Here is a 23,758-nt window from a genome sequence, read left to right on the forward strand (position 1 = left end):
TGAAATTCTAGATTAAGACCATGTGGGGGTTCCCATGGCACTCGATGTAAGACCTTGGAGGGTTTCCATGACATCCTTAGTTAAGACCGTGTGGGGATTCCCATGGCAACATGTTAAGACCATATGGGGGTTCCCATGGCACCCAGAGTAAGACCTTGGAGGGTTTCCAGGGCATCCTTATATGTTTGTTTATATGGCATCCTTAGTTAAGACCTTGTGGGGGTTCCCATGGCAATGGGCTAAGACCATGTGAGGGTTCCCATGCCACTCGAAGTAAGACCTTGGAGGGTTTCCACGACTTCCTTATATGTTTATATGCATGGCTTATGTGATTGATATGATTTATGTGATTATGTGAGGTATGCTCTGGGGAACTTACTAAGTTTCATGCTTACAATTTTGTTTATGGTTTCAGGTGTCATCGATTTGGAAATGAAGGGACCGGCTTGATCGTAGCGCACACACCCGTGTTTTTCGCAATATGTGATTTTGGGACGAACTCTAATAAATGTTTTTAATTAGCAATGATTTGGAATGTTGAATTAAACGATATTTGTGTTTTGACTATAATAAAAATGAAATTTTTACCCTTGATTTTTGGGTCGTTACAACATGTTCTAATCCAAGCTACTCACTTGCTGCCAAAGCCCAAAAAATCATGATCTGAAATATCGATTTCATAACCATATGTAGTATAACATTCATCAGAATATGTTAATATTAATTTTATAACCATATATAGTTATTTAACATTCATTAGAATATGACTCATGACACGCCCTAATTCAAATTAGATGTTTTTATATTGATTTTATAACCATATGAAGTTATTTAACATTCATTAGAATATGACTAGTGATTGAGAACCTATAAAATAGTTATCACAACAGGGTATTGATTTATTTTTTGTGTGTTATCTTATTTTTCAATCAACATTTTCATATAAACAATTTATGAATATGTACACTCAATATAACTTATTAAAAATATAATTTGTTGAAAATGTTGATGATTTTGGTGTCACAAAGTTGTTGACTGTAATATAATTTGTAAGATTACGAATGAAGTTCAAACTATGATTCTATACAAGTCGAGAGGTGCAAGGTGCACACTTGTTTAAGACGAATAGGTTCTCAGTATGACCAAAATGGTAGGGTCAAGGGGGTTTTGCCCCATTGCAGGGTCTAAGGGGCAACACTTGAAGGTTTTAGACTTATTTTGACAACACATCAGTTTTATACTTTGAGTTATGTACTTATAACTTCCGATAACTTCAAAAAATTGTCATCCTTATCAAAATAGGAATAATTCTTATTTGAACAGATAGCCAACATTTTTTAAAAAATTTGAAGATTCGAATTCTATCTTTATCATCTAGTTTTCTGTGTTTTTAGCGCCTACATTTGGAATTGTTCCTAACCAGATTATTCATATAGTTTTAATTTCACAGTAACCCAAATACTAGGGGCGAAATTTCAAATTCAAAAAGTGACAATCCTATCAGATATTCAAGTTATTTTACAATTCCACAAAAGGGAAGATTACAAGTAAGTCACTATATTACCATGAAATTTCAATTTTGACATCAAGTTACTTTTTTTTCTCAATTATATCATTATATTTATAATTTTTTTCAATATTAACCAAATGACCTGTCACACCCCAAAACCGGAACGACGGAAACGTTATGGGGTGGATGACGTCATGTCAAGTATCACAACACATGCATTATAGTAATCAAAGTACAAAAAAACATTGCATTAATAGTAATAATTTTACATGGATACTTTACAATACTTCAAAGTAATACAAGTAATAGAATAAATACAGCGTGGTACTAAGTTATCTTCATCAACAGCTCCGGCGGTGTACCTGTCTAATGCTAACCTGAGAATACAAATTATTTGAAAAACGAGTATGAGCATTTTTACAAATGCTGGTGAGTTCATAAGCACTTAGTGACATTTATTCAAATAACTTTATAAAGTAGTAGTTTAAGTGTTTACTGTGTATTAGAGTTCTTTCCAGAAAATCCTATATTTTCTTTAATAAAGCAGCCTTCTACCAAGACCGGTCAGTGTTATGTGGTAAAAAGGTAGTTTTCCCTTAATTGATATCATTATCAAAATGCTGAATTTGATTATTAAAGAAAGCAAGAGACACCAGGGAATATCATATGCCTCAGCAGTGAGGACTGCTGACGAAGGCAAGGAATTCATAAACTCCAGGAAAGTATCGAATGAACGACATGCCTGGTTTAGTCTAACAAGTGGAGACACAGACCCCAAAAGGTACCAAATGAAAGGTACATCTGGTAAGGTCTAAAACAGTGAAAAACAGACCCCAGACAGTATCAAATGAAAGATACGTCTTGTAAGGTCAAAACAGAGAAAACAGACCCCAGACAGTATCAAATGAAAGATACTTCTTGTAAGGTCAAAACAGTGTGACTCTGAAAATGAATTACCAGCATACAGTGTAAATTACCGTTGAAATACCGTTACCTTAAGGCCAGTGAATTATAAGGTAACCCGGGATACTCGTAACCATACTGACTAGAGTACCAGACGCCCTACAAGCGTCTAAAATATGACATTTGTCACCCGTTGGCTTGGTAGGCCGGGACTGTAGCTAGCAGTCTGGGTGCGGGGGTGTCAATCCCGTATAGATCTATACACACAATGTCCGCTCTCCCTACAGGAGATTCTGGTTACCAACTAGACGACGGAGAAGGCCGTGTCCTGAAGATGCATCCCAAATAGTGGGTAGAGACTTCCAAATAGTGGGTAGTGTGTAAGTGTTGAACTAGAGGTAGAGACTTCCAAATAGTGGGTAGTGTGTTTCTAATGTAAGTGTAGGCTAGAGGTAGAGACTCTTAACTGAACTGACTAGAGAATTCCTGTATGTCCATACTCATATACATAATATATAACTAATGAATCAAACGACCTTCGGACGGCCATCCGATCCCACCAGACCACATCTCAACGAAGAAAAGGAAATAGGGCGGACGAGCCTTCCTAAGTCTTTCAATCATTACTTATATGTACCTATATAAGCACCGACATACATCTAACTACGACTGAGTGTGCATCAAGTAGAAGTGATCTTGTGAAGTAGGAGTGTTTAACAAGTGAAGTAGGAGCGGTCGCAAGTGAAGTAGGAGTGCCTAACAAGTATAAGCGTATCACGAAGTAGAGACGACAATAAGTGAAGTAAGAGCGTCTATCAGGTATAAGCGACTACAAGTATAAGTGTCACACCCCCAAACCAAGGATGGCGGAAACGTCCGAGGGTGGAGGACTTCATGTATAGTATCACAACGAGTATAATAGTGCTCAAAGTAAATGCAACCAATCATATATATCTATTCGAAAGAGTTACATCATTGTATGAATTACATGTTTTAAATCAATTACAATATGTAGACAATAAGTATGAAATGTTTGACGCCTTAACGTCCCATCCTCAAAAGCACTTGGTTACCTGTTTATTGATTTCCTGAGAATACAAGTAGTTTTGAAAAAGTGTCAACACAAAGGTTGGTGAGTTCATAAGAGATTTTGTTGGAGAAGTAAACCGTTTTCCTTGTAAAAGCGATAGTATATGTATCCAGAAAATCCGATATTTTCTTTATAAAAGTTATGTAATGTAGTCTTATAACCGAAGACCAAAATTTATAAGTAACCTCTCTTACTAATAGAAAATGATATGTGTTTAAATTGACATAAACGCGCTTGAATTAAATGAAATTCCCGTAAATTCTTATGTTTGTTAATACTTTATGTATATGTAGTCCTAAATCCCTGGACCGAGAAAATAACAAGTATTGTCCATACTTAAAGATATAAATGTGGTTTCAAATGATGTGTAGTCATAAATACCAAAACCAAAAGTGTACAGTAATATCTGTACTTATTGAGATAAAAAGTGATTTTAAAATCGACATAAAACCCATTTAAGTTTTATAAAAATCCCGTAAACTTTATGTATTGTTATATCCCTATGTGAGTCGCTATAATCATACTATGACTAAATGAACTTGCCACGACGTTTCTCAGGCGTCGTAAAACTGAAATGACATTTGTCACCCGTAGACCTGCAGGTCCCACTGTAGCTAGCAGCAAGGTGTGGGGTGTCAAATCCAATATAGATCTATACACAAATATCACGTTCTCCCTCCAGGAGACTCTGATTATAACTAACAGGAATTATATCCCGCACTCGGACGTACGGAAAGAGATTGTCTCACAATTTAGGTTAACAAGTTTACGAGTAGTGTGCGTGAGTGTAAAACCTTTTTGTATGAATGTACCCTTTTTGTACGAGTGTGTTATGTGATGTATCATAAACTATACCTATTATAGTTTTATCCAAAATGTTTGTAATATAGAAGAACTCTTTTATGAAAAAGCGTTAGTGTTATGAAATCCATTAAACTATGCTTATTATAGCTTATATACGTGTTCTAAATGAATGAATAATCTTATCATGAATGACTTATTTTCAGTTTATGATGATAAAATTTACAAAGAAACACATTCAATACTTAGAATTTATTATTATACACTTTGCTCAACATAATACAAAGTGTTATGAAAATTATATGATGTTAACTAAATTAGACCTTCCTGCACTGTTTTAGAAAAGCCATAGAAAAATCATACGAAGTCGAAAACTAAATTCGTAACTTCTGACAGTTCCCAAAATGTGTCTAGTTTACTCATAATTTTTATCATGATTTTTAATGATCTCTAACTTGGGTGAAAAGGTCCATAATCACAGACTGGTCCGGATTGGTGTTTGAAATGATAGGCAGTTTTGTAAAATTCACCATAAATTGTAGAAAAATCGTATGGAGATTTGCAAGTAGTCATTTTAAAGCTAAGAACTTGAACTACTTACACCTAAAACAGTTTTGAAAACAAAAATGCTTAAGTCATCCAAAACAGTCCGTGAATGGAGTTGAACGTTTCTGATGAAGGCTGTTAGAAAAGTTTAGTTATGTTCTTGGTGTTTTAACTTGTATTCCCCCCCCCCCCCTAAAAACTTGAGAAAACATGAAAATGTAGGGGTATGAACTCACCTTAAGTGATTTCAGAAGATGAGTGTTGGAGAAGAGAAGTGTTCAACCCAAGAACACTTGAAGAATCACTTGAAGATTCGAAGATCTAACACAATTATGATGGAGTTTGTGTAAGATATCCATGATTTGAGTAGAAAGAAGTGAAATAATCATAAGGAGAATGGATTTTGCTTACCAAATATGGAGGAAAAACCCAAGATCAGCTCTTGAATCTCGAATTCTAAAGAGAGGAAGTGAGAGAGAAAAGAGTTTGATCTTTTTGGTGAAAAGAGAGAAAATGAGAGAAGTGAGGAGAGAGGAGACTTTTCTAACCTTTGACCAATTGTGTGATTGGAAAAAGGTGGGAAAAGTACAATGAAATGACTAGGTAAGGGCTGATGGGGAATAGTGACATGGAGTGGGTATGGGAGTGGTTGCTTGTGTCATAGAAATAAGTAAAGTCAACACTCTACCTTTGTACTTCACCCACTGTCTTTTGGATAAGGTTTTATCCTTAAAAACATGATTAATTAATAGTTAAGGGTCCTTATATGTTAAAATAAAGTTTTGGGTGAAAATCCCGTGTTAAAACAATTAAAAACGGGCCTAAAATGCGAATTTAGTCGAAAACCGGGAGAAAAAGCATTCCCAGCGAGACCTCTCGGTCCTAGGCCGAGGTTCGGTCCTTGCTGGTGCTGAGCCGGAAGCGAAGTGCGAACCAAAAGAAGAAGGCGAAGGCGAGGGGCTCAGTCCGAAGGCTCGGTCCGAAGGGTCAGAAGCGAAGGTTCGGTAGGTCATCAGAAGCGAAAGTGGTCAGACCCGAAATGTGCCGAACGTTCGGGTTCGGGTGAGGCATGCGAGGTTCGGGCCCGAGAGGACCTTTCGGGTTCGGTTCAGCAGCCTTCGGCTCAGAAGGGTTCGGTTCCTAAGAGGACTTTCGGGTCCTAAGAGGGGTTTCGGTTCCTAAGAGGACTTTCGGGTCCTAAGAGGGGTTTCGGTTCCTCAAGCCCGTTTTTCGTGTAGACTTCCGCTTTTGGGCTGTTTTCGCCAAATTCGAGGGTCGGAATGCCCCGAGTGATTATAGAAAGTTGAGAGAGATTTGAGAGAGATTCCACATTTTTAGAGAGATTTGACATTCTTGGAGAGATTTCTCATACAAAGAGATATGTGGGAGAGATTTCACATTCTTAAAGAGATTTGGGAGAGATTTGACATTCTTGGAGAGATTTCTCATACAAAGAGATATTTGGGAGAGATTTCACATACTTAGAGAGATTTGGGAGAGATTTGACATTCTTGGAGAGATTTCTCATACAAGGAGATATTTGGGAGAGATTTCACATACTTAGAGAGATTTGGGAGAGATTTGACATTCTTGGAGAGATTTCTCATACAAGGAGATATGTGGGAGAGATTTCACATTCTTAGGGAGATTTGGGAGAGATTTGACATTCTTGGAGAGATTTCTCATACAAAGAGATATTTGGGAGAGATTTCACATACTTAGAGAGATTTGGGAGAGATTTGACATTCTTGGAGAGATTTCTCATACAAAGAGATATGTGGGAGAGATTTGACATTCTTGGAGAGATTTCTCATACAAAGAGATATTTGGGAGAGATTTGACATTCTTGGAGAGATTTCTCATACAAAGAGATAGAGTGAAAACGATTGAGAGCGGTTTCGTGTGTGATGAATGTGAGTGTCCGGCTTCGCGATGCAAGGTCGGTAAGCCCCGTTAAGCCTTGTTTAAGGATCTTGCATACTCCCGATGAGTATGCAACATTGTTTTATCGGTTTGGCTCGCCACGTACCACAGTTTTTAGGTTAAGGAGATCTAGATGTACGCACTTTTCGATTTATGATCTCTCATTAGAATAGAGAGTTGTTTAGAAATTACATAACGTAAACTCTAGTACCTACGGGCAAATCGAGTTGACCGGTTTGACTTGTTGACTTTAGTTGACTTTGACTTGACCGAAAATTGACGGTTGTCACAATAAGCGATATAGAGACAATAACAGGTGTAAGCGTATCAGGAAGTGAAAGCGTTATCAAGTAGGAGTTTACAATAAGTGAAAGCGAAGCAGCGGTAACTAACAAGTATAAGTATTCGACGTGAAAGAGAAATTTGATGAAAACCTTGGAAAACCTTTATATTTAGGAAAATCGCATTTTGTATTCTTTGATAAAATCAGTGTGAAAACCTTTAGAAATCCTTGGAACCATTATAAATCGGTTTGAAATGATTTTGAATAAAATAGTATAAGTAAGAGTTTGAAACAGTTTGAAAACCTTTTTGAAAGTCATCATAGTATCCTACTCGGTAAAACAGTGTATAGTGTGGTAAAATCTTGTGCATGCGGGTTATCAATCACATGTGATTGATATGATAACTGACATGTTTAACTTGTATTCCCCCTCTATAAAACATGTAAAAACATTTAAAAGGTTCATTCAGGGGGTATGAACTCACCTGGTGTAAGTAGGTCCGACGAAGGTGCCGTTTGGGCGTTCGGTGTCACGTAAGGACTCGAACACACACCATGTCCTATTTAACATATGATAACATATGTTCACATAAAATTAGTATATTTAATACTAATTAAACAAGTATACGCGCTCAAAGGAGCGGAAAACACTTTGGATAAGTGTTTGGGTGTCCCGGGTAGCGTCTAAAGGTGTGTATGGCTTAGGAATGGAGTTTACTCTCCGAGAGTAAACTCCCAAAGCTTAGTTTATGGCCCAGGGACATCTCACCATGAGTTTACGGCCGTAAACTCATGGTGAAGGGTTCTAGTGTGCTAAAGTGTCTCATATCAATTGTAGATTTATGCTAGGCTCAAATATCAAATGTGTGAATGGGTTTAAAGCATTAAATGGCCCCTTTGAGGAGTTTACGGCCCTAAGAAAGGGAGCTTACGGCCGTAAGCTCCTATACACACTTTCTTAGTCAATGTCCTTGACTCTTACGACTCAGGTTTCTTTATCAACCGAGGATGTTAGCTACTATGTTGGCTCAAGCGGAATGACAACAATTTCCGATTTATGGTCATTATAGTAGCTCAATCTGTAGGGTTCTCTTGACTCTAACTCCCGTTCCATGGGGTAGGATGAAGGGTCTTTCTAGGGAATCTACTAGGTATGCTTCAGGTGGTTATCATCTTCTGGAGTATCTACAGTGTCTTTAGCTTCGGTTTCCATCTGACTACGAGGGGTCAGTCAACGGCGCGGGGTACCCTCTCTTGGGTACTTCGGAAGGGTTGAGATAAGAGGGACGATTGACGGACCGCATTAGGTTTGATTTATTTGTGTTAGGTTTAGGTTCGGGAGAACCTTTATTTGCCGACATGGCTACGGGGAAAGTTCTTTTTACACAACACTAAGAATGTACACATGGCTGCACGTAATCGAACCATGATCAATAGAGTCGTCGAAGTTGGCACACTCAGACATGATATATAATGAAGATCGATAGAGTCATGTGTTGAACAGGCACACAAGTTCTAAGCGTCTCAGGTTTCGTCCTATGTATCACTACCGCGGATACTTGGACCGATAGAGTCGACGCGGAACTATAGAGGGTCCTAAGTGTTTCCGAATAGAGTACCTTTTCATGAGTGGATTCTCACAAGGCATTTCTATAATCGCCTCACATATACTAGTCATGTATATTTAAGGTGGGGAGGACTGTTGACTGAGCGACCCCGCCCTAAATCCACAACCAAACGAGGAACAGGAAATGAGGCGGCATTCATTCACTCTAGGTCTGTCCATCTTAAATATACATGGCCATAACGTATATGTTTAGCCATTATAGTTTTACCTGATGAATTTTTAAATTTTATAACAGTGCTGCGACTTTCGCCTTACTGGGAAGAATTTACATTTGAATTAGTCTTTTATTGTTTTTAGTTTAGTTATCCGAGATCGAGAGACGTACCAAAAATCTAACGAGTTCCTTGACGCTTTTCCCTAAGCAGTAGAGTTGGGCTCCTCCTGTGTCTTTGTCTTTTCCTTCGGTTGGGCAGTCCCTTTTGAAGTGTCCAATTTCACCACATAGACAACAAACTGAATTGGTCGTCACATTGGTGATTGATGCAATACGCTCCACCGGAGTTCTGCATACATGAGCAGTATGCCCCCTTCATGTTGCACCTAGCACATAAGAGTTCCCGGCAGGCACCATGATGATGGTAGCTGCACTTGCTGCAGTAGGGAAGGTCTCCTAGGTATGGTCTTCTTGAGGTCGGGAGGGAAGGATTGACAGGGGTATAGACTGCCTCAGCTTGTTGCCTTTCAGAAGGTCCTTGAGCCGAGGTACTTCCCTCCTCAATCTTGAGTTTTCTCTTTAGTGGGTTCAGTTAAGGTTTTTGGGTGACTGGGTATGAAAGTGTTGGTTGCTGCTGTCCATCGCCAGGATTGGAAATCCCGACAAGGCCCTTGCTAACATTGGCGGTGTTAGCATTCAGGTGAGCCATGACAGCTGCTACGGCTGCTGAGACTGCAGCTTGGAACATAGCTTCATCGAATAAGAGAGCCGGTTTCTTGCTTGTGGATTGGTTACGCTTCTTCGGTGGCATGGTTTTCCTACACGGAAAGGAATACAAGGTAATGAGAGACGATGGTTAACCCTGGACATTTCTGTCCTGAACGTATTAGGCATAAAATTTTCCCGTGCCTTGGGTACTGGTCGTCTGAGTGTCGACCTACATCCCTATGATGTAGTCCTGGTAATCGAAGTGGGTGTATGAGTATCGGAAAAAGGCCATAAGATACGAGTCGTTCCTACTAAGTTACCTTTATACTGGGAAAGGTTTCACTCTCCGACCTGGAGAGATTTGAGAATGGTTCGGAATGAAACTGCGGAAAGAGAGGCTCACAAGGGCAGATGGCTAAAATTCTCTCAATAGAGATGCGGGGATCTGCCCTAATCGTGTATCTGGCAACGGGAAACGACGATTTACCTAACACATAGCGTGAGTAGTGTAGCCACTAACTCACTAAATTGTATTATTATTTTATGGGTGTATTAGCGTGATGAACATGAGGAAAAAGACACTTCTCGGGTTCCATGTACTGGCTCCCGCTGTCTACCTCGTATCTTTGACTGGAATCGGCGTTGGTTTCCTTCGGGTAGTTTCCTAGGGTTCTCTTCTCGTATGGACATATTGAATCTCTACTTTGCCTTGCTTCCGAATTCCGACTATGGGTGTCATCACTTCATAAAGGGCGACTGGGAATCTCAGAAGTTTAGGCAATCTCTCACCACTGTCCCTAAAAGATATAGGCACTTGGTGAATTCAATAGTCTCGACCCAGTTCATTTATTTTCCGAACAGGAAATCTTCTCAATGAACCTCCTCGGGGTCGGAATCAACTCTTCTGTCAAGCACTGAAGAGGGTAGGGTTTTTCTACAGGGTTCGTGCGAGAATGGAAATGTCTAAAGAATCTTAAGGGATTATTAACATTTCACTGTATGATCCATATCGAGTCCTGCTACGATTACACAGGGTATACAAATCATATATAGCTTAGATCCGATAGGCCTTCGAATATGTGATACTACTCTAGATCCACATCCAAACAAGGAAAAGGAAATAGAGTGAAACCACACATTCTTAGCCTATGGGATCCTTATTATATATAACCTTGGGAGTATACTCTCTGTAATTGTAGGTATATCAATAAGGATCTTTTTAGTTCTTCACACAAAGTTATCTATGCATCCTAAAATACCCCTATGGTATTTTAATTCTTGTTTGATTCTTATCTTCTGAATATCATTCTGGGATTAGTGTGAATCTTTTAGTGTTCCAAAATACTCCTATAGTATTTTTAACTTTATGTTTGGCTCTAGCAATCCTAGTTGGTAAGTTTCAGACCTGTTGCAACACCACTATCACTCCCAAGCACACGTTCATCGCAACTCGAATAAATGTAGTTGATCAGGTTACATTTATTCCAGCTTACGATTACATAACTGCCCAGGTTTGACGGTAATGCTCAACATCCAAAGACTTTTATTATTTTTCTTCTTGTGATACTTGTGTTCGAGTGTTTAGGTTCTGGATGTTCTTATACTTTGGTAAAATATGGTTATATTTTAAAGTATAATTCTGGGTCAGAGTGTTTTATCCCTTTGTATTTATAGGCTGTATATCTTTTATGGATTGATATACTTAGCTCACTATAAACAATGCCCTGATACCAATCTGTCACACCCCAAAACCGAAACGGCGGAAACGTTCTGGGGTGGATGACGTCATGTCAAGTATCACAACACATGCATTATAGTAATCAAAGTACAACAAAACATTGCATTAATAGTAATAATTTTACACAGTTACTTTACAATACTTCAAAGTAATACAAGTAATAGAATAAATACAGCGTGGTACTAAGCTATCTTCATCAACAGCTCCGGGGGTGTACCTGTCTAATGCTAACCTGAGAATACAAGTTATTTGAAAAGCGAGTATCAGCATTTTTACAAATGCTGGTGAGTTCATAAGCATTTAGTGACATTTATTCAAATAACTTTATAAAGTAGTAGTTTAAGTGTTTACTGTGTATTAGAGTTCTTTCCAGAAAATCCTATATTTTCTTTAATAAAGCAGCCTTCTACCAAGACCGGTCAGTGTTATGTGGTAAAAAGGTAGTTTTCCCTTAATTGCTATCATTATCAAAATGCTGAATTTGATTATTAAAGAAAGCAAGAGACACCAGGGAATATCATATGCCTCAGCAGTGAGGACTGCTGACGAAGGCAAGGAATTCATAGACTCTAGGAAAGTATCGAATGAACGACATGCCTGGTTCAGTCTAATAAGTGGAGACACAGACCCCAGAAGGTACCAAATGAAAGGTACATCTGGTAAGGTCTAAAACAGTGAAAAACAGACCCCAGACAGTATCAAATGAAAGATACGTCTTGTAAGGTCAAAACAGAGAAAACAGACCCCAGACAGTATCAAATGAAAGATACTTCTTGTAAGGTCAAAACAGTGTGGCTCTGAAAATGAATTACCAGCATACAGTGTAAATTACCGGTGAAATACTGTTACCTTAAGGCCAATGAATTATAAGGTAACCCGGGATACTCGTAACCATACTGACTAGAGTACCAGACGCCTTACAAGCGTCTAAAATATGACATTTGTCACCCGTTGGCTTGGTAGGCCGGGACTGTAGCTAGCAGTCTGGGTGCGGGGGTGTCAATCCCGTATAGATCTATACATACAATGTCCGCTCTCCCTACAGGAGATTCTGGTTACCAACTAGACGACGGAGAAGGCCGTGTCCTAAAGATGCATCCCAAATAGTGGGTAGAGACTTCCAAATAGTGGGTAGTGTGTAAGTGCTGAACTAGAGGTAGAGACTTCCAAATAGTGGGTAGTGTGTTTCTAATGTAAGTGTAGGCTAGAGGTAGAGACTCTTAACTGAACTGACTAGAGAATTCTTGTATGTCCATACTCATATACATAATATATAACTAATGAATCAAACGACCTTTGGACGGCCATCCGATCCCACCAGACCACATCTCAACGAAGAAAAGGAAATAGGGCGGACGAGCCTTCCTAAGTCTTTCAATCATTACTTATATGTACCTATATAAGCACCGACATACATCTAACTACGACTGAGTGTGCATCAAGTAGAAGTGATCTTGTGAAGTAGGAGTGTTTAACAAGTGAAGTAGGAGCGGTCGCAAGTGAAGTAGGAGTGCCTAACAAGTATAAGCGTATCACGAAGTAGAGACGACAATAAGTGAAGTAAGAGCGTCTATCAGGTATAAGCAACTACAAGTATAAGCGATATAGAGACAATAACAGGTGTAAGCATATCAGGAAGTGAAAGCGTTATCAAGTAGGAGTTTACAATAAGTGAAAGCGAAGCAGCGGTAACTAACAAGTATAAGTATTCGACGTGAAAGAGAAATTTGATGAAAACCTTGGAAAACCTTTATATTTAGGAAAATCGCATTTTGTATTCTTTGGTAAAATCAGTGTGAAAACCTTTAGAAATCCTTGGAACCATTATAAATCGGTTTGAAATGATTTTGAATAAAATAGTATAAGTAAGAGTTTGAAACAGTTTGAAAACCTTTTTGAAAGTCATCATAGTATCCTACTCGGTAAAACAGTGTATAGTGTGGTAAAATCTTGTGCATGTGGGTTATCAATCACATGTGATTGATATGATAACTGGCATGTTTAACTTGTATTCCCCCTCTATAAAACATGTAAAAACATTTAAAAGGTTCATTCAGGGGGTATGAACTCACCTGGTGTAAGTAGGTTCGACGAAGGTGCCGTTTGGGCGTTCGGTGTCACGTAAGGACTCGAACACACACCATGTCCTATTTAACATATGATAACATATGTTCACATAAAATTAGTATATTTAATACTAATTAAACAAGTATACACGCTCAAAGGAGCGGAAAACACTTTGGATAAGTGTTTGGGTGTCCCGGGTAGCGTCTAAAGGTGTGTATGGCTTAGGAATGGAGTTTACTCTCCGAGAGTAAACTCCCAAAGCTTAGTTTACGGCCCAGGGACATCTCACCATGAGTTTACGGCCGTAAACTCATGGTGAAGGGTTCTAGTGTGCTAAAGTGTTTCATATCAATTGTAGATTTATGCTAGGCTCAAATATCAAATGTGTGAATGGGTTTAAAGCATTAAATGGCCCATTTGAGGAGTTTACGACCCTAAGCAAGGGAGCTTACGGCTGTAAGCTCCTATACACACTTTCTTTTGGTGTTTTAAGGCTCTATCTTGTTAGTGGAATTTTTCTAAGTCCAAAACCAAAAGGCATGAGTGAGTTTAAGGTCTTTAAGGGCTTCATTAGGGAGTTTACAGCCCAAGGACAACTCCTAAGGGAGTTTACGGCCGTAACTCTCATTCTTGGAGTTTATTGAAGTTTCAAGCCCCTAATACCTTGCTAGTAATTTATAATGAAGTGTGAGGCCATTTAGGGGAATTAATACTATCATTTGGGCATGTTTAGGGGTGTTTACGGCCCTGGCACATGCCTGGGCCGTAAACTCCTTTTCTCCCTCCATTTTGATGTGTTTAAATGGTTTAAACCCGAAATGATAAGCCCCTAATTTATGTATTAAGTCCAATGGTGGTTTGGGAGTGTTTTTGGGGCTTTTTGAATGTTTAAGAGGTGTTTACGGCCTTGGCATATGCCTGGGCCGTAAACTCTCTTTTACCCCCTAAAATCATGTGTTTTAATGTTTAAACACTCCTAGGCTAATCCCTTAATTTGTTTCCAAGCCTTTAGGGACATTTTGGGGTCATTTTGGCCTCATTTAAGGTGTTTACGGCCTAAGGAGGAGCTTAGGCCGTAAACTCCTCTTCCATAGCTTCTAAGTCCGATTTTTGGGCTATAAACACAAATCATAATGTTTAGAATAAGCTAGGGTAAGCGGACTTACGATTTGGAAGCGTTTGGTTGCGGATTCGGGGCGAAAACGAGTCTAGAGAGAGAGTATAGAGAGAGAGGGTGGAAAAGCTCCAAATGGAGTTTACTCCCCCTTATATATGGGTGGGAGTTGGAGCTCAGTGGAATTCTATCCAATACTGCCGTTAAACGGGGCTTTTGGTCGCGCCCGATTTAGTGGTCGTAATAATAAAAACTAACTTTTCCAATTAAATGGAAATATGTATTATGTGTTTTTATTTCCTTTTATCACGACTTAACGGCATATTAAATGTAAACAAATGGAATGTTTATTAAATTGACGACCTCTAATTAACGGAACTTTTATAAACTGGAATATTCCGTTAACGGTAACGGGGAAATGTAATGGAACAACTTGGGTTGTCACATGACCGGTTCTCCATGTTCTCCCAGTAACAACCTTTTTCGAATTGTAATAAAGTCACTAAGTTTACCAAAATTTTGATTTTGACACATAGTTTCAAATTGCAAGAAAGTCATTATATTACCACAAACTTTCGATTTTGACGTTGAGTTTTTTTCTCAATTATGTCATTATATTTACAATTTTGATGCAATGTCAACCAATTGACCGATTCAGGAGATGTTATTGTGGTTTAGAAATAGAAGCTTGATTTGTACAAAAAATAAATGAAGGTTGGTCCAATGGTTCAAATTCACTTACAAGTCAACAAAAAGGTCATACTCACCCTTTCAGGCGATGTTATTGTGGTTTAGAAGCCCAATTTGTACAAATATAAATAAAGACCCCTACAAGGTTGATTTAGTGGTTCAAAATCACCAAGCATGTTTTGTATTAACCTTGTAAGGGGTCTTCATTTACTTGTTGTACACACCTAGCTTCTAAACCACAATAACATCTCTTGAAAGGGTGAGTATGTCTTTTTCACTAACTCTTAAGTAAGTTTGAACCAGTAGATTGACCTTCAAACATCATTTGTGAAGAAATACTCTGATGGGAATTAAACTTTAAACATTATAAAAGATATGTGAAAGTGGGTAAGTATGCCCTTTTCGTTGACTTTTAAGTGAGTTTCAACCACTAGATCTACCAAAAAGGTATGTGAAATTGGGTTCAATACAAACCCTATATTTAAAACTCAATCCTACCACATAAGATCTTACGTGGCTTCCACATCACAATATTGTCATGTCATTTATTATGTAACCTGCTAGATTGATGGTAACCGGTCAATTAGTTCACATTGTAATATCAACAAAATTGTTGCAATATCTAAAAAAAATTGTTGCAATGTCAACCAATTGATCGGTTACCATCAATTTAGCAGGTTACCAAATAAATGACATGTCAATATTGTGACGTGGAAGCCACGTAAGATCTTATGTGGTAGGATTAAGTTTCAAATATAGAGTTTGCATCGAACCCAATTTCACATATCTTTTTAGGTCGATACAGTGGTTCAAACTCACTTAAAAGTCAACAAAAATGGCATGCTTACCCTTTTAGGTGACACTTATTATCATACTGTTTAATATTTAATTCTCGTCAAAGTATTTCTTCATAAATGATGTCTAAAGTTATATCTAGTGGTTCAAACCTACTAAAAAGTCAGTGAAAATGGCGTATTCACCCTTTTAGGAGATGTTATTATGGTTTAGAAACTCGATTTGTACAAGTAAATGAAGACCCATACAAGGTTGATCCAAAAGATGTTTAGTGAGTTTGAACCACTAAATCGACCTTGTAGGGGTCTTCATTTATTTGTTGTACAAATCGAGTTTCTAAACCACATTAACATCTCCTGAAAGGGTGATTATGTCATTTTCTTTTACTTGTAAGTGAGTTTGAACTATTAGATCAATTTGCATTTATTTGTTGTACAAATCAAACTTCTAAACCATAATAACATTTCTTAAATCGATCAATTGGTTGACATTGCAAAAATTGTAAATGTAATGACATAATTGAGAGAAAAAAACTCGATGTCAATCGAAATTTTATAGTAATATAGTCACTTTCTTGCAATTTGAAACTTGGTGTCAAAATCAAAATTTTGGCAAACTTAGTGACCGGGAGAACCGGTCATTTGGTAAAATTTGGGCAATTCGGGAAAAATGGTTACCGGGAGAACCGGTCATTTGTTTGATATTGCAACAAAATTGTAAATATAGTGATATAATTGAAAAAAAAATTATCTGATATCAAAATCGACATTTTATGATAATACAGTAACTTTCTTACATTTAAAAACCACTCTTTCTAAAATGTTAATGTATACCTAAATTCTTAACCCGTTTTGTTAATAAATAGGTAACGGTGTTTGTGAATTTTAATTATAACTAGGTGAATGCCCGCGCGTTGCGCAGTGGGATAATTATGTAGTTTAATATGGTTATATATGGTTTAACATATTGTGAATAAGCCATACGTAAAACTTGTATGCGATTAAATAGCATGTATATTTTTTGATTTATAGATTTTTTATCATAATAAATAATGAATTTTTTTTACTATTAGTTTAAAATTTTAAATGTAATTTTTATGTACACATTAGTATCTAATGTAATTAGTTGATGATTGATTAGATATGGATTCTCATATGTGGTCGTCTATTTATGTTGAACCTCATAAAAATACATATTTAACGACTTTTGTTAGTTTAATATTGAATAGAAAATTGTGTCGTATTTTAAGTAAATATAAAAAATCTCATTCTCAATCTGTTTTAAGATAGTGACATATTTTAAGTTAATTTAAAAAATCATATTCTATAACTAATGAAAAGAAAAAAAAGGAGCCAAAATTTTTAACTATAATAAAGTTGATTCCAATTAAAAAGTGCTCAATCGAAGATAATATCATTCAATAAACATCATAAGATATTACGTTATATTCAAATTACATACATCATTTTTGTAAGAGTCATTCAAAATATATGAGACTATAGTGCCTAATACAACAATGTAATAACCAAATGACCCTAAGATATTTTAAATGAAATATAATTATAATATATTATCTATGCAACTAAATTTCTGCACAACATGTGAGATTCGTCTACTATATGGTATTCTTCTAATATATTATATTATAATATAAACATTATATTTGGAAAACCACTTTGAGTTATATTGTAGTTTATAACATTAAATTTGTGATGGACTGTATTTGACACACATTTGTGTATTTATATCTATATTATATATTTAAAACAAATCTTATATAAACATCCAACTTAAATATTCATCTTCAAGTTTTCTTTTTTCGCTACGTAAACAAACTTTTGTTATAAAGCCAAAATGGAATAAAAGACACTTAATTGTATGATCATGATATATTGTATTTTGATTGGGGGTTGTACAAAACATGCATGAGCATATATTATTAATTTATCTCTTGTTTTGGGTAATTCGAATAAGATATCTTCAAATCTAATGTATCAAACGGATTACCCATTTACTAAAGTCTAAAACCAAAAAACTCAAACATGTTTTAGTACCATACAAATACATGAGGTTTTAGCAAATAATTATCTCATATGAATTACCATTGATTATGTGTGATTAATTATTAAGAAGATGAAAAGGTTTGGGGGTTTCAAATGCATGAGGTTTTAGCAAATTATTGTGGGGGGTTTCAAATGCATAACAATCAGGGAAAATGCAAGTTTTATAAGTATGTAAGATAATAATCATATTTGAGATATTGTTTTTTTTAGAACGGCATTTAAGATATTATTTATATATAAAAATCCAAATTGAAAATAAAAGAAATTGACATATCAAATAATTGGTCCAACTTAGCCCATGACATTAACTTGTTTGACCCATTTTTTAAGAGTTCGAAACATCTATTTTCCATCTTAAATTCAATATCATATATAATTTATATTTGTTAATTAAGAGTTAAACTAAAGTAAGAATATAAAATTACAATTTGTTAATTGTTTTAATACGTAAAAAATATAAAGTTAAAACAATGTTCCTAAACGTTGCAAAGTTGGTGATGTTTGTTGGCGGTGGTCCCTTGCATATTCATAGGTTACACTTTCAACGGTTCTAAACCCTTTTAAGACAGTTAAAAACATTGAAATTAATTTACACAAATGGTACTTTAGTTATAGGAAGAAATAACACATTAATCCTTATATCATCATTATTTGTCAACTTAATCATTGAGTATGTTTGACGAGTGTAATTTTATTTTATTTTTTATATTTATTGCAATTTAATGTTTAATGAAACCATGAAAATAACTTATATTTTGTTTTATTGATAAACTATATGAAATAGTTTATTGATTATTAAACTAACTTATAAAATGAATAAGCTAGTATACCAATCACCAAAGATAACATATATTAATATTTATATTAACGTTTTGTGTGTGAGAAGTTTTGAGCTTTAAGTACATTAACTACAGAAAATGACATGACATGTTTATAATATCAAGAAAAGACTAAATAAAAACCGTCAAGAAATCAGACATATTTATAATATTAGACGCAATCTATTAGATTGGCACATCCAATATATGAAAATCTATATAAATAATGTTAAACATGTAAATTTAAAACATTAAATATAAATAACATACAATACCGATTGTTTTTTAAAACAAAAAAAGTGTTACTTAAAAATTAAACGACATTTACCATGTCCAAGTGAATTAAGAATTCAAATAAAAATTTGTCTAAATCAAAGGACCATAAAATAAAATTATTCATAACGTCTCGTTTTCTTATAGCTACCTACCATGTCCCATTGTCCCCCCATTGTATTGTCCTGAAATGAAACACAATATTGTTAACTGGGATTTTATGAAAATAACAGAAACGTATGAGGGCTTTAATGAAAAATAAAAAAATATATATATTTATTTATTTCGGACTCCTTATTATCGCTATATCTGGCTTTATTCGCAAATTTTCTCTCTCACCGGCGAGTGGGTGTGTGCGTGTAACCGGAAGTGATCAGTGATCTGAATAACGACAGAATCAAAGACGAAATCGGCGAATCTCAGGCTGTTTTATGACCGGAATGTCAGATTACGGCGATCATTTAGCGAGTGCTTCACTATAAGGTATTGATCTCAGGGTCTCGCTACTTTATCTACCTAAAACCGCTCTTTCTCTCTCTTCTTTGCTGCGGTTTTTTTTAGCAGCGTGAGCTCCTTTTTCGTTTTGTTTTTGCTCCTCATTCGATGTCGCTTTTCGAAGGTATAAAACAGAATCAGATTCTCTTATTATTCTTCTGTAATTGAACAGCTTTTTTCCAAATGATCTTGTGATAAATAATTACATAGCTTTTAAGATGAAGTTAAAGTTGAAAAATAAAATTAGGGCTTTTGTTTTTCCTTACATTTGTACTGATTAAATAATGATGTCAATTTGAACGAGTGCAGTGATTTTGTTTTGTCTGTTCGATTTTCTCAACTATTATATATTTTCATTTTCGGATTCTTTTGAAAACTCTATTTCAAGTGGTGACTGCTTGATGTGAAGTCTCATGTGAATATGCTGGAATTTCACAATCTGTAATAGTCCTGTCCCTGTTGTTATCCCTCTTTTTCCTTATTTATTATCTCTAGATAATCTTTTGGAAGGGATTCTGTAAATCTCTTGCTTCTCCCACCCCACCCCTCACCTCCACCCTACTGAATTAAATGATGATATCTCTTATTCATGGTTCAAAAACGAACTACCAAGTAGGTGTTTCTGAATGCGATTCTTGATATCTGGAGCTTGAATCATTTTACCTTCAAAGAACATCAATCAGAGGTGTTTTTATATTTGTACTTTATTCTGGGTCTTTTTTATTTTTTTATTCTTAGTAACTGATAGCATATTAGATGCTCTTTATTCAACATCATGTTGTTTGCTCTAGATTCACTTTTCGTTTTTATTGATTTGATCTTTAAGGAATCTATCAGTTTTGACCTAATATTGGTGTTTAATATACATTTGAATTTTTCCTACCTACTGAGATTTGTATTCTTCTATCTGTTTGCCTCTTTTTAATTCCTCTTTGTTGGGTTTCAATATATTAAGATGCCTTCCTATGGATATCTCTTCAAAAACCCAATTTTGAGTTGTAAGACAGCAATGGTGATTACTACTAACTATGAAATGCACCACCATTCACAGGTATAAAAATGAGCCGAATTCAGAATGGAAAAAACCGAAATCCTGAGAAACCTATTTCAGGATGCTTGGGAAGAATGGTGAACCTGTTTGATTTGAATACTGGTTTGGGAGGGAACAAGCTCCTTACAGATAAGCCACATCATGATGGAAATGGAACACCCATAAAGATGCTAATTGCACAAGAAATGTCCAAAGAAGATGAATGTAAGCAAAGTCCATCTAATTTGGTTGCCAAGCTAATGGGGCTTGATGCCCTCCCACAGCAGCATCAACAACCTGTTTCAGCTTCATGCAGGAGCCATTCAAGACATTCAAGGAGCCAATCTGAATCCTTGGACACACAATCAAAACATGAGATCACAAAGTGTCCTGAACAGGAAGAATACACCAAAGATGTTTTTGAAATATGGCAGCAACATTACAAAGAAAGATGTAGTGAAAAACAGAGTGAGAGTAAGATGGATCTTATCAGGGAAAAGTTCATGGAAGCCAAACGTTTATCTACTGATGAAAAACTTCGCCAGTCCAAACAGTTTCAAGATGCATTGGAAGTTTTAAGTTCCAATAAAGATTTGTTTCTCAAGTTTCTTCAAGAACCCAATTCATTATTCTCTCAGCATCTATACAATGTGCAGTCTGTTCCTCCACCTCCAGACTCTAGACGCATCACAGTTCTTAGACCTTCTAAGCTGGTGGATACTCAAAAGAAAAATGAAAAACAGGACACAAAACCATGGGATAAAAACAGTTCTGATATCTTCTTTTCTCCTGAATGTTGCAAAACCGATGAAAACCCTATGCAGCCAACACGTATTGTGATACTAAAACCTCATAACATCAAAGTTGTTGATTCACATTCACATGATGATGTATTTGATGGGGATCCAGAAGACAGTGAGGTGTTGGAATCAAGAGAAGCTGAAGAAGAGGAGATTGCACTGAGAAGAGACGAGACCCTTCTTTCTTCCGTTTTTTCAAATGGTTATATTGGTGATGATAGTTCATTTTGTAAATCAGAAATTGATTATGCAGCAGGGAACCTTAGTGATTCAGAAGTTGTGTCACCAACTTCTAGACACTCATGGGACTATATTAATCGGTTTAATAGCCACTATGCCACTTCATCCAGCCGTGCTTCTTATTCACCAGAGTCATCTGTCTGTAGGGAAGCTAAGAAACGTCTTTCTGAAAGATGGGCAATGATGGCATCAAATAAGAATCTTCAAGAACAAAGACAGATACAAAGAAGTTCCAGTACATTGGGTGATATGCTTGCTCTTTCTGATTTGAAGAAATCAGTAAAACCGGAGGAAAAAAAACAGGAGTTTATTATGGGATCTAATGATTTGAACAAGCATGAAGACGATGATAATGATAATAGCCCTAGAAAGCTGTCAAGATCAAAATCTGTTCCAACATCTGGAGTTTCAGGTTCCTTGGAAGGGAAAGGAGACGATAGCAAGGAAAAGCTTGTGAAATCATCATTCAAGGGGAGAGTTTCAAGCTTGTTTTTCTCCAAAAACAAGAAATCTAGCAAAGAGAAGTCAAACCAGTCAAAGGATGAACGCCCAAGAAATGAAGGATCTCAATGTGTTGAAGACGAATTATATAGAAGATCACAAGGCATAGTTTTACCTGAGGTATGGCTTCTTTTGTATCTTTTTAACTTAACTTTTCACAAATTTGCTTATATTATTATCTTTATTGTCTGAATGATTGATTAATAAGTTGTTGCAGAAGTCTGGATTTTCTTTTAAAAACCCTGAGTTTCTCGGAAACCATAGCAGTGAGAACCAAGACCAGCCAAGCCCTATATCAGTCTTGGAACCACATTTTGAAGAAGATGGTCACACAGCAAATGCCAAGCTGAATAAGCATGGTAATTTTCTTAACTAATTTTATTAAAGTACAAAAAATGTTGGTTTCTTTTTTATTTATCCACTTTTGTTCACATTGATGTAGATTCTATGAAATACAAGTTGATTGACAAATCTCCACCCATTGGGTCCATATCCCGTACCCTATCATGGGATGATACTAGCCTAGGGTCAGCCACACCGTACTCCGGTAAACCCTCATCATCAGCACCACCACTAAACCCACAGGAAGAGGAGCAAGAATGTCTGTTGTATGTGGAAACCTTGTTATCAGTAGCAGGTCTCCATAAGACCCGATCAAACTCACTTTTCGCCAGGTGGCATTCACCCGAAAGCCCGTTGGACCCATCATTGAGGGACAAGTACATGAACCTGACAGAAAAAGACTCGATTTTGTCGCAAAACAAACAAAGGCATCATCATCATAGATCCATGACAAAACTCGTTTTTGATTGTGTCAACGAGGCGTTGATGGATATTGGTAGTGGGGGTGGGGCTCACATGGCGATGATGATGACGTCAGCATTGGTGGGGGACCGAGTGTGGGCCCGGATGAAGGAATGGTTGTTTTCCCGGGAGGAGAGGTGGGGGGAGTGGGATGATAGTGACGGTGATGGCGGGAGTGTGGTGGAGGAGGTGGTGAGGAAGGAGGTGGTGGGGAGGGGGTGGGTGGAGGGGTTGAGATTGGAAATTGATGATACAAGAAAGGATATAGAAGGGAAGTTGCTTGAGGAGCTGGTGGAAGAGTCTGTGTTGGAGTTGACTGGTAGAGCTTCATCAGTTTTTTAATTTTTATTATTATTTTGGGCCTAAATTATAACACAATTATTTGTGTACCATTAAAACAGTATTATAATGTCTTACTAGTTTCCAAAAAAATGGTACTTGTTTTGCTGTCATTTATTAAGTATACCACATGATTGGTTTTCTTGTTCATATCCCCAACCCAAAGTTTCAAGATCTTTTTATACATTTGTTTGTGATATTTGTGTGTCATTTGAGGGACAACTTTGTAAGACCTAAACAATAATATACTTAGATGATGATCTGTTTATTTTATTGATATATAAAAAAAGACAAAATTGCACAAATGGTCCTTAATGTTTAAATATTTTCCTTAAAACCATTCTTATGAAACTTTTTTTTTTGCATCAATGGTCCTTTTCAACAAAAGTTTTAACGACAATGATCCTTGCGTGAGATGTCTGTTTGAAAGAGACGTTAAGTTGCCC

The 23,758-nt window shown here is 36.5% G+C and overlaps 1 protein-coding gene across 3 annotated transcripts; it reads left to right on the forward strand.

Moving 5' to 3' along the window:
* Window positions 1-19,398: 19,398 nt before the first annotated feature.
* TRM20 (methyl-coenzyme M reductase II subunit gamma, putative (DUF3741)) lies at window positions 19,399-23,462 on the forward strand. 3 transcript variants are annotated; one of them, XM_079018783.1, is made up of 4 exons: window positions 19,399-19,586; window positions 20,650-22,289; window positions 22,378-22,528; window positions 22,612-23,462. In XM_079018783.1, the coding sequence occupies exons 2-4, from the start codon at window positions 20,658-20,660 to the stop codon at window positions 23,313-23,315; spliced, it is 2,487 nt and encodes an 828-aa protein (XP_078874909.1). In that variant the 5' UTR covers window positions 19,399-19,586; window positions 20,650-20,657; the 3' UTR covers window positions 23,316-23,462. The 3 variants fall into 3 exon arrangements, with proteins under 3 accessions (XP_078874909.1, XP_078874911.1, XP_078874910.1); XM_079018785.1 differs by having other exon boundaries at window positions 22,387-22,528; XM_079018784.1 differs by lacking the exon at window positions 19,399-19,586 and adding an exon at window positions 20,008-20,283.
* The last annotated feature ends 296 nt before the right edge of the window (window positions 23,463-23,758 follow it).

This window comes from Lactuca serriola, chromosome 9 (assembly GCF_051521515.1).
Source record: "Lactuca serriola cultivar US96UC23 chromosome 9, Lser_US96UC23_V15, whole genome shotgun sequence".
NCBI lineage: Eukaryota > Viridiplantae > Streptophyta > Magnoliopsida > Asterales > Asteraceae > Lactuca > Lactuca serriola.

Excerpts from the sequence above, each read along its gene's own strand:
- TRM20 (XM_079018783.1), top strand. The coding sequence starts at position 20,658 with ATGAGCCGAATTCAGAATGGAAAAAACCGAAATCCTGAGAAACCTATT. Across the intron at positions 22,290-22,377 it reads AAGGCATAGTTTTACCTGAG|TTGTTGCAGAAGTCTGGATT; the intron begins GTATGGCTTCTT and ends TTGATTAATAAG. Across the intron at positions 22,529-22,611 it reads TGCCAAGCTGAATAAGCATG|ATTCTATGAAATACAAGTTG; the intron begins GTAATTTTCTTA and ends ACATTGATGTAG.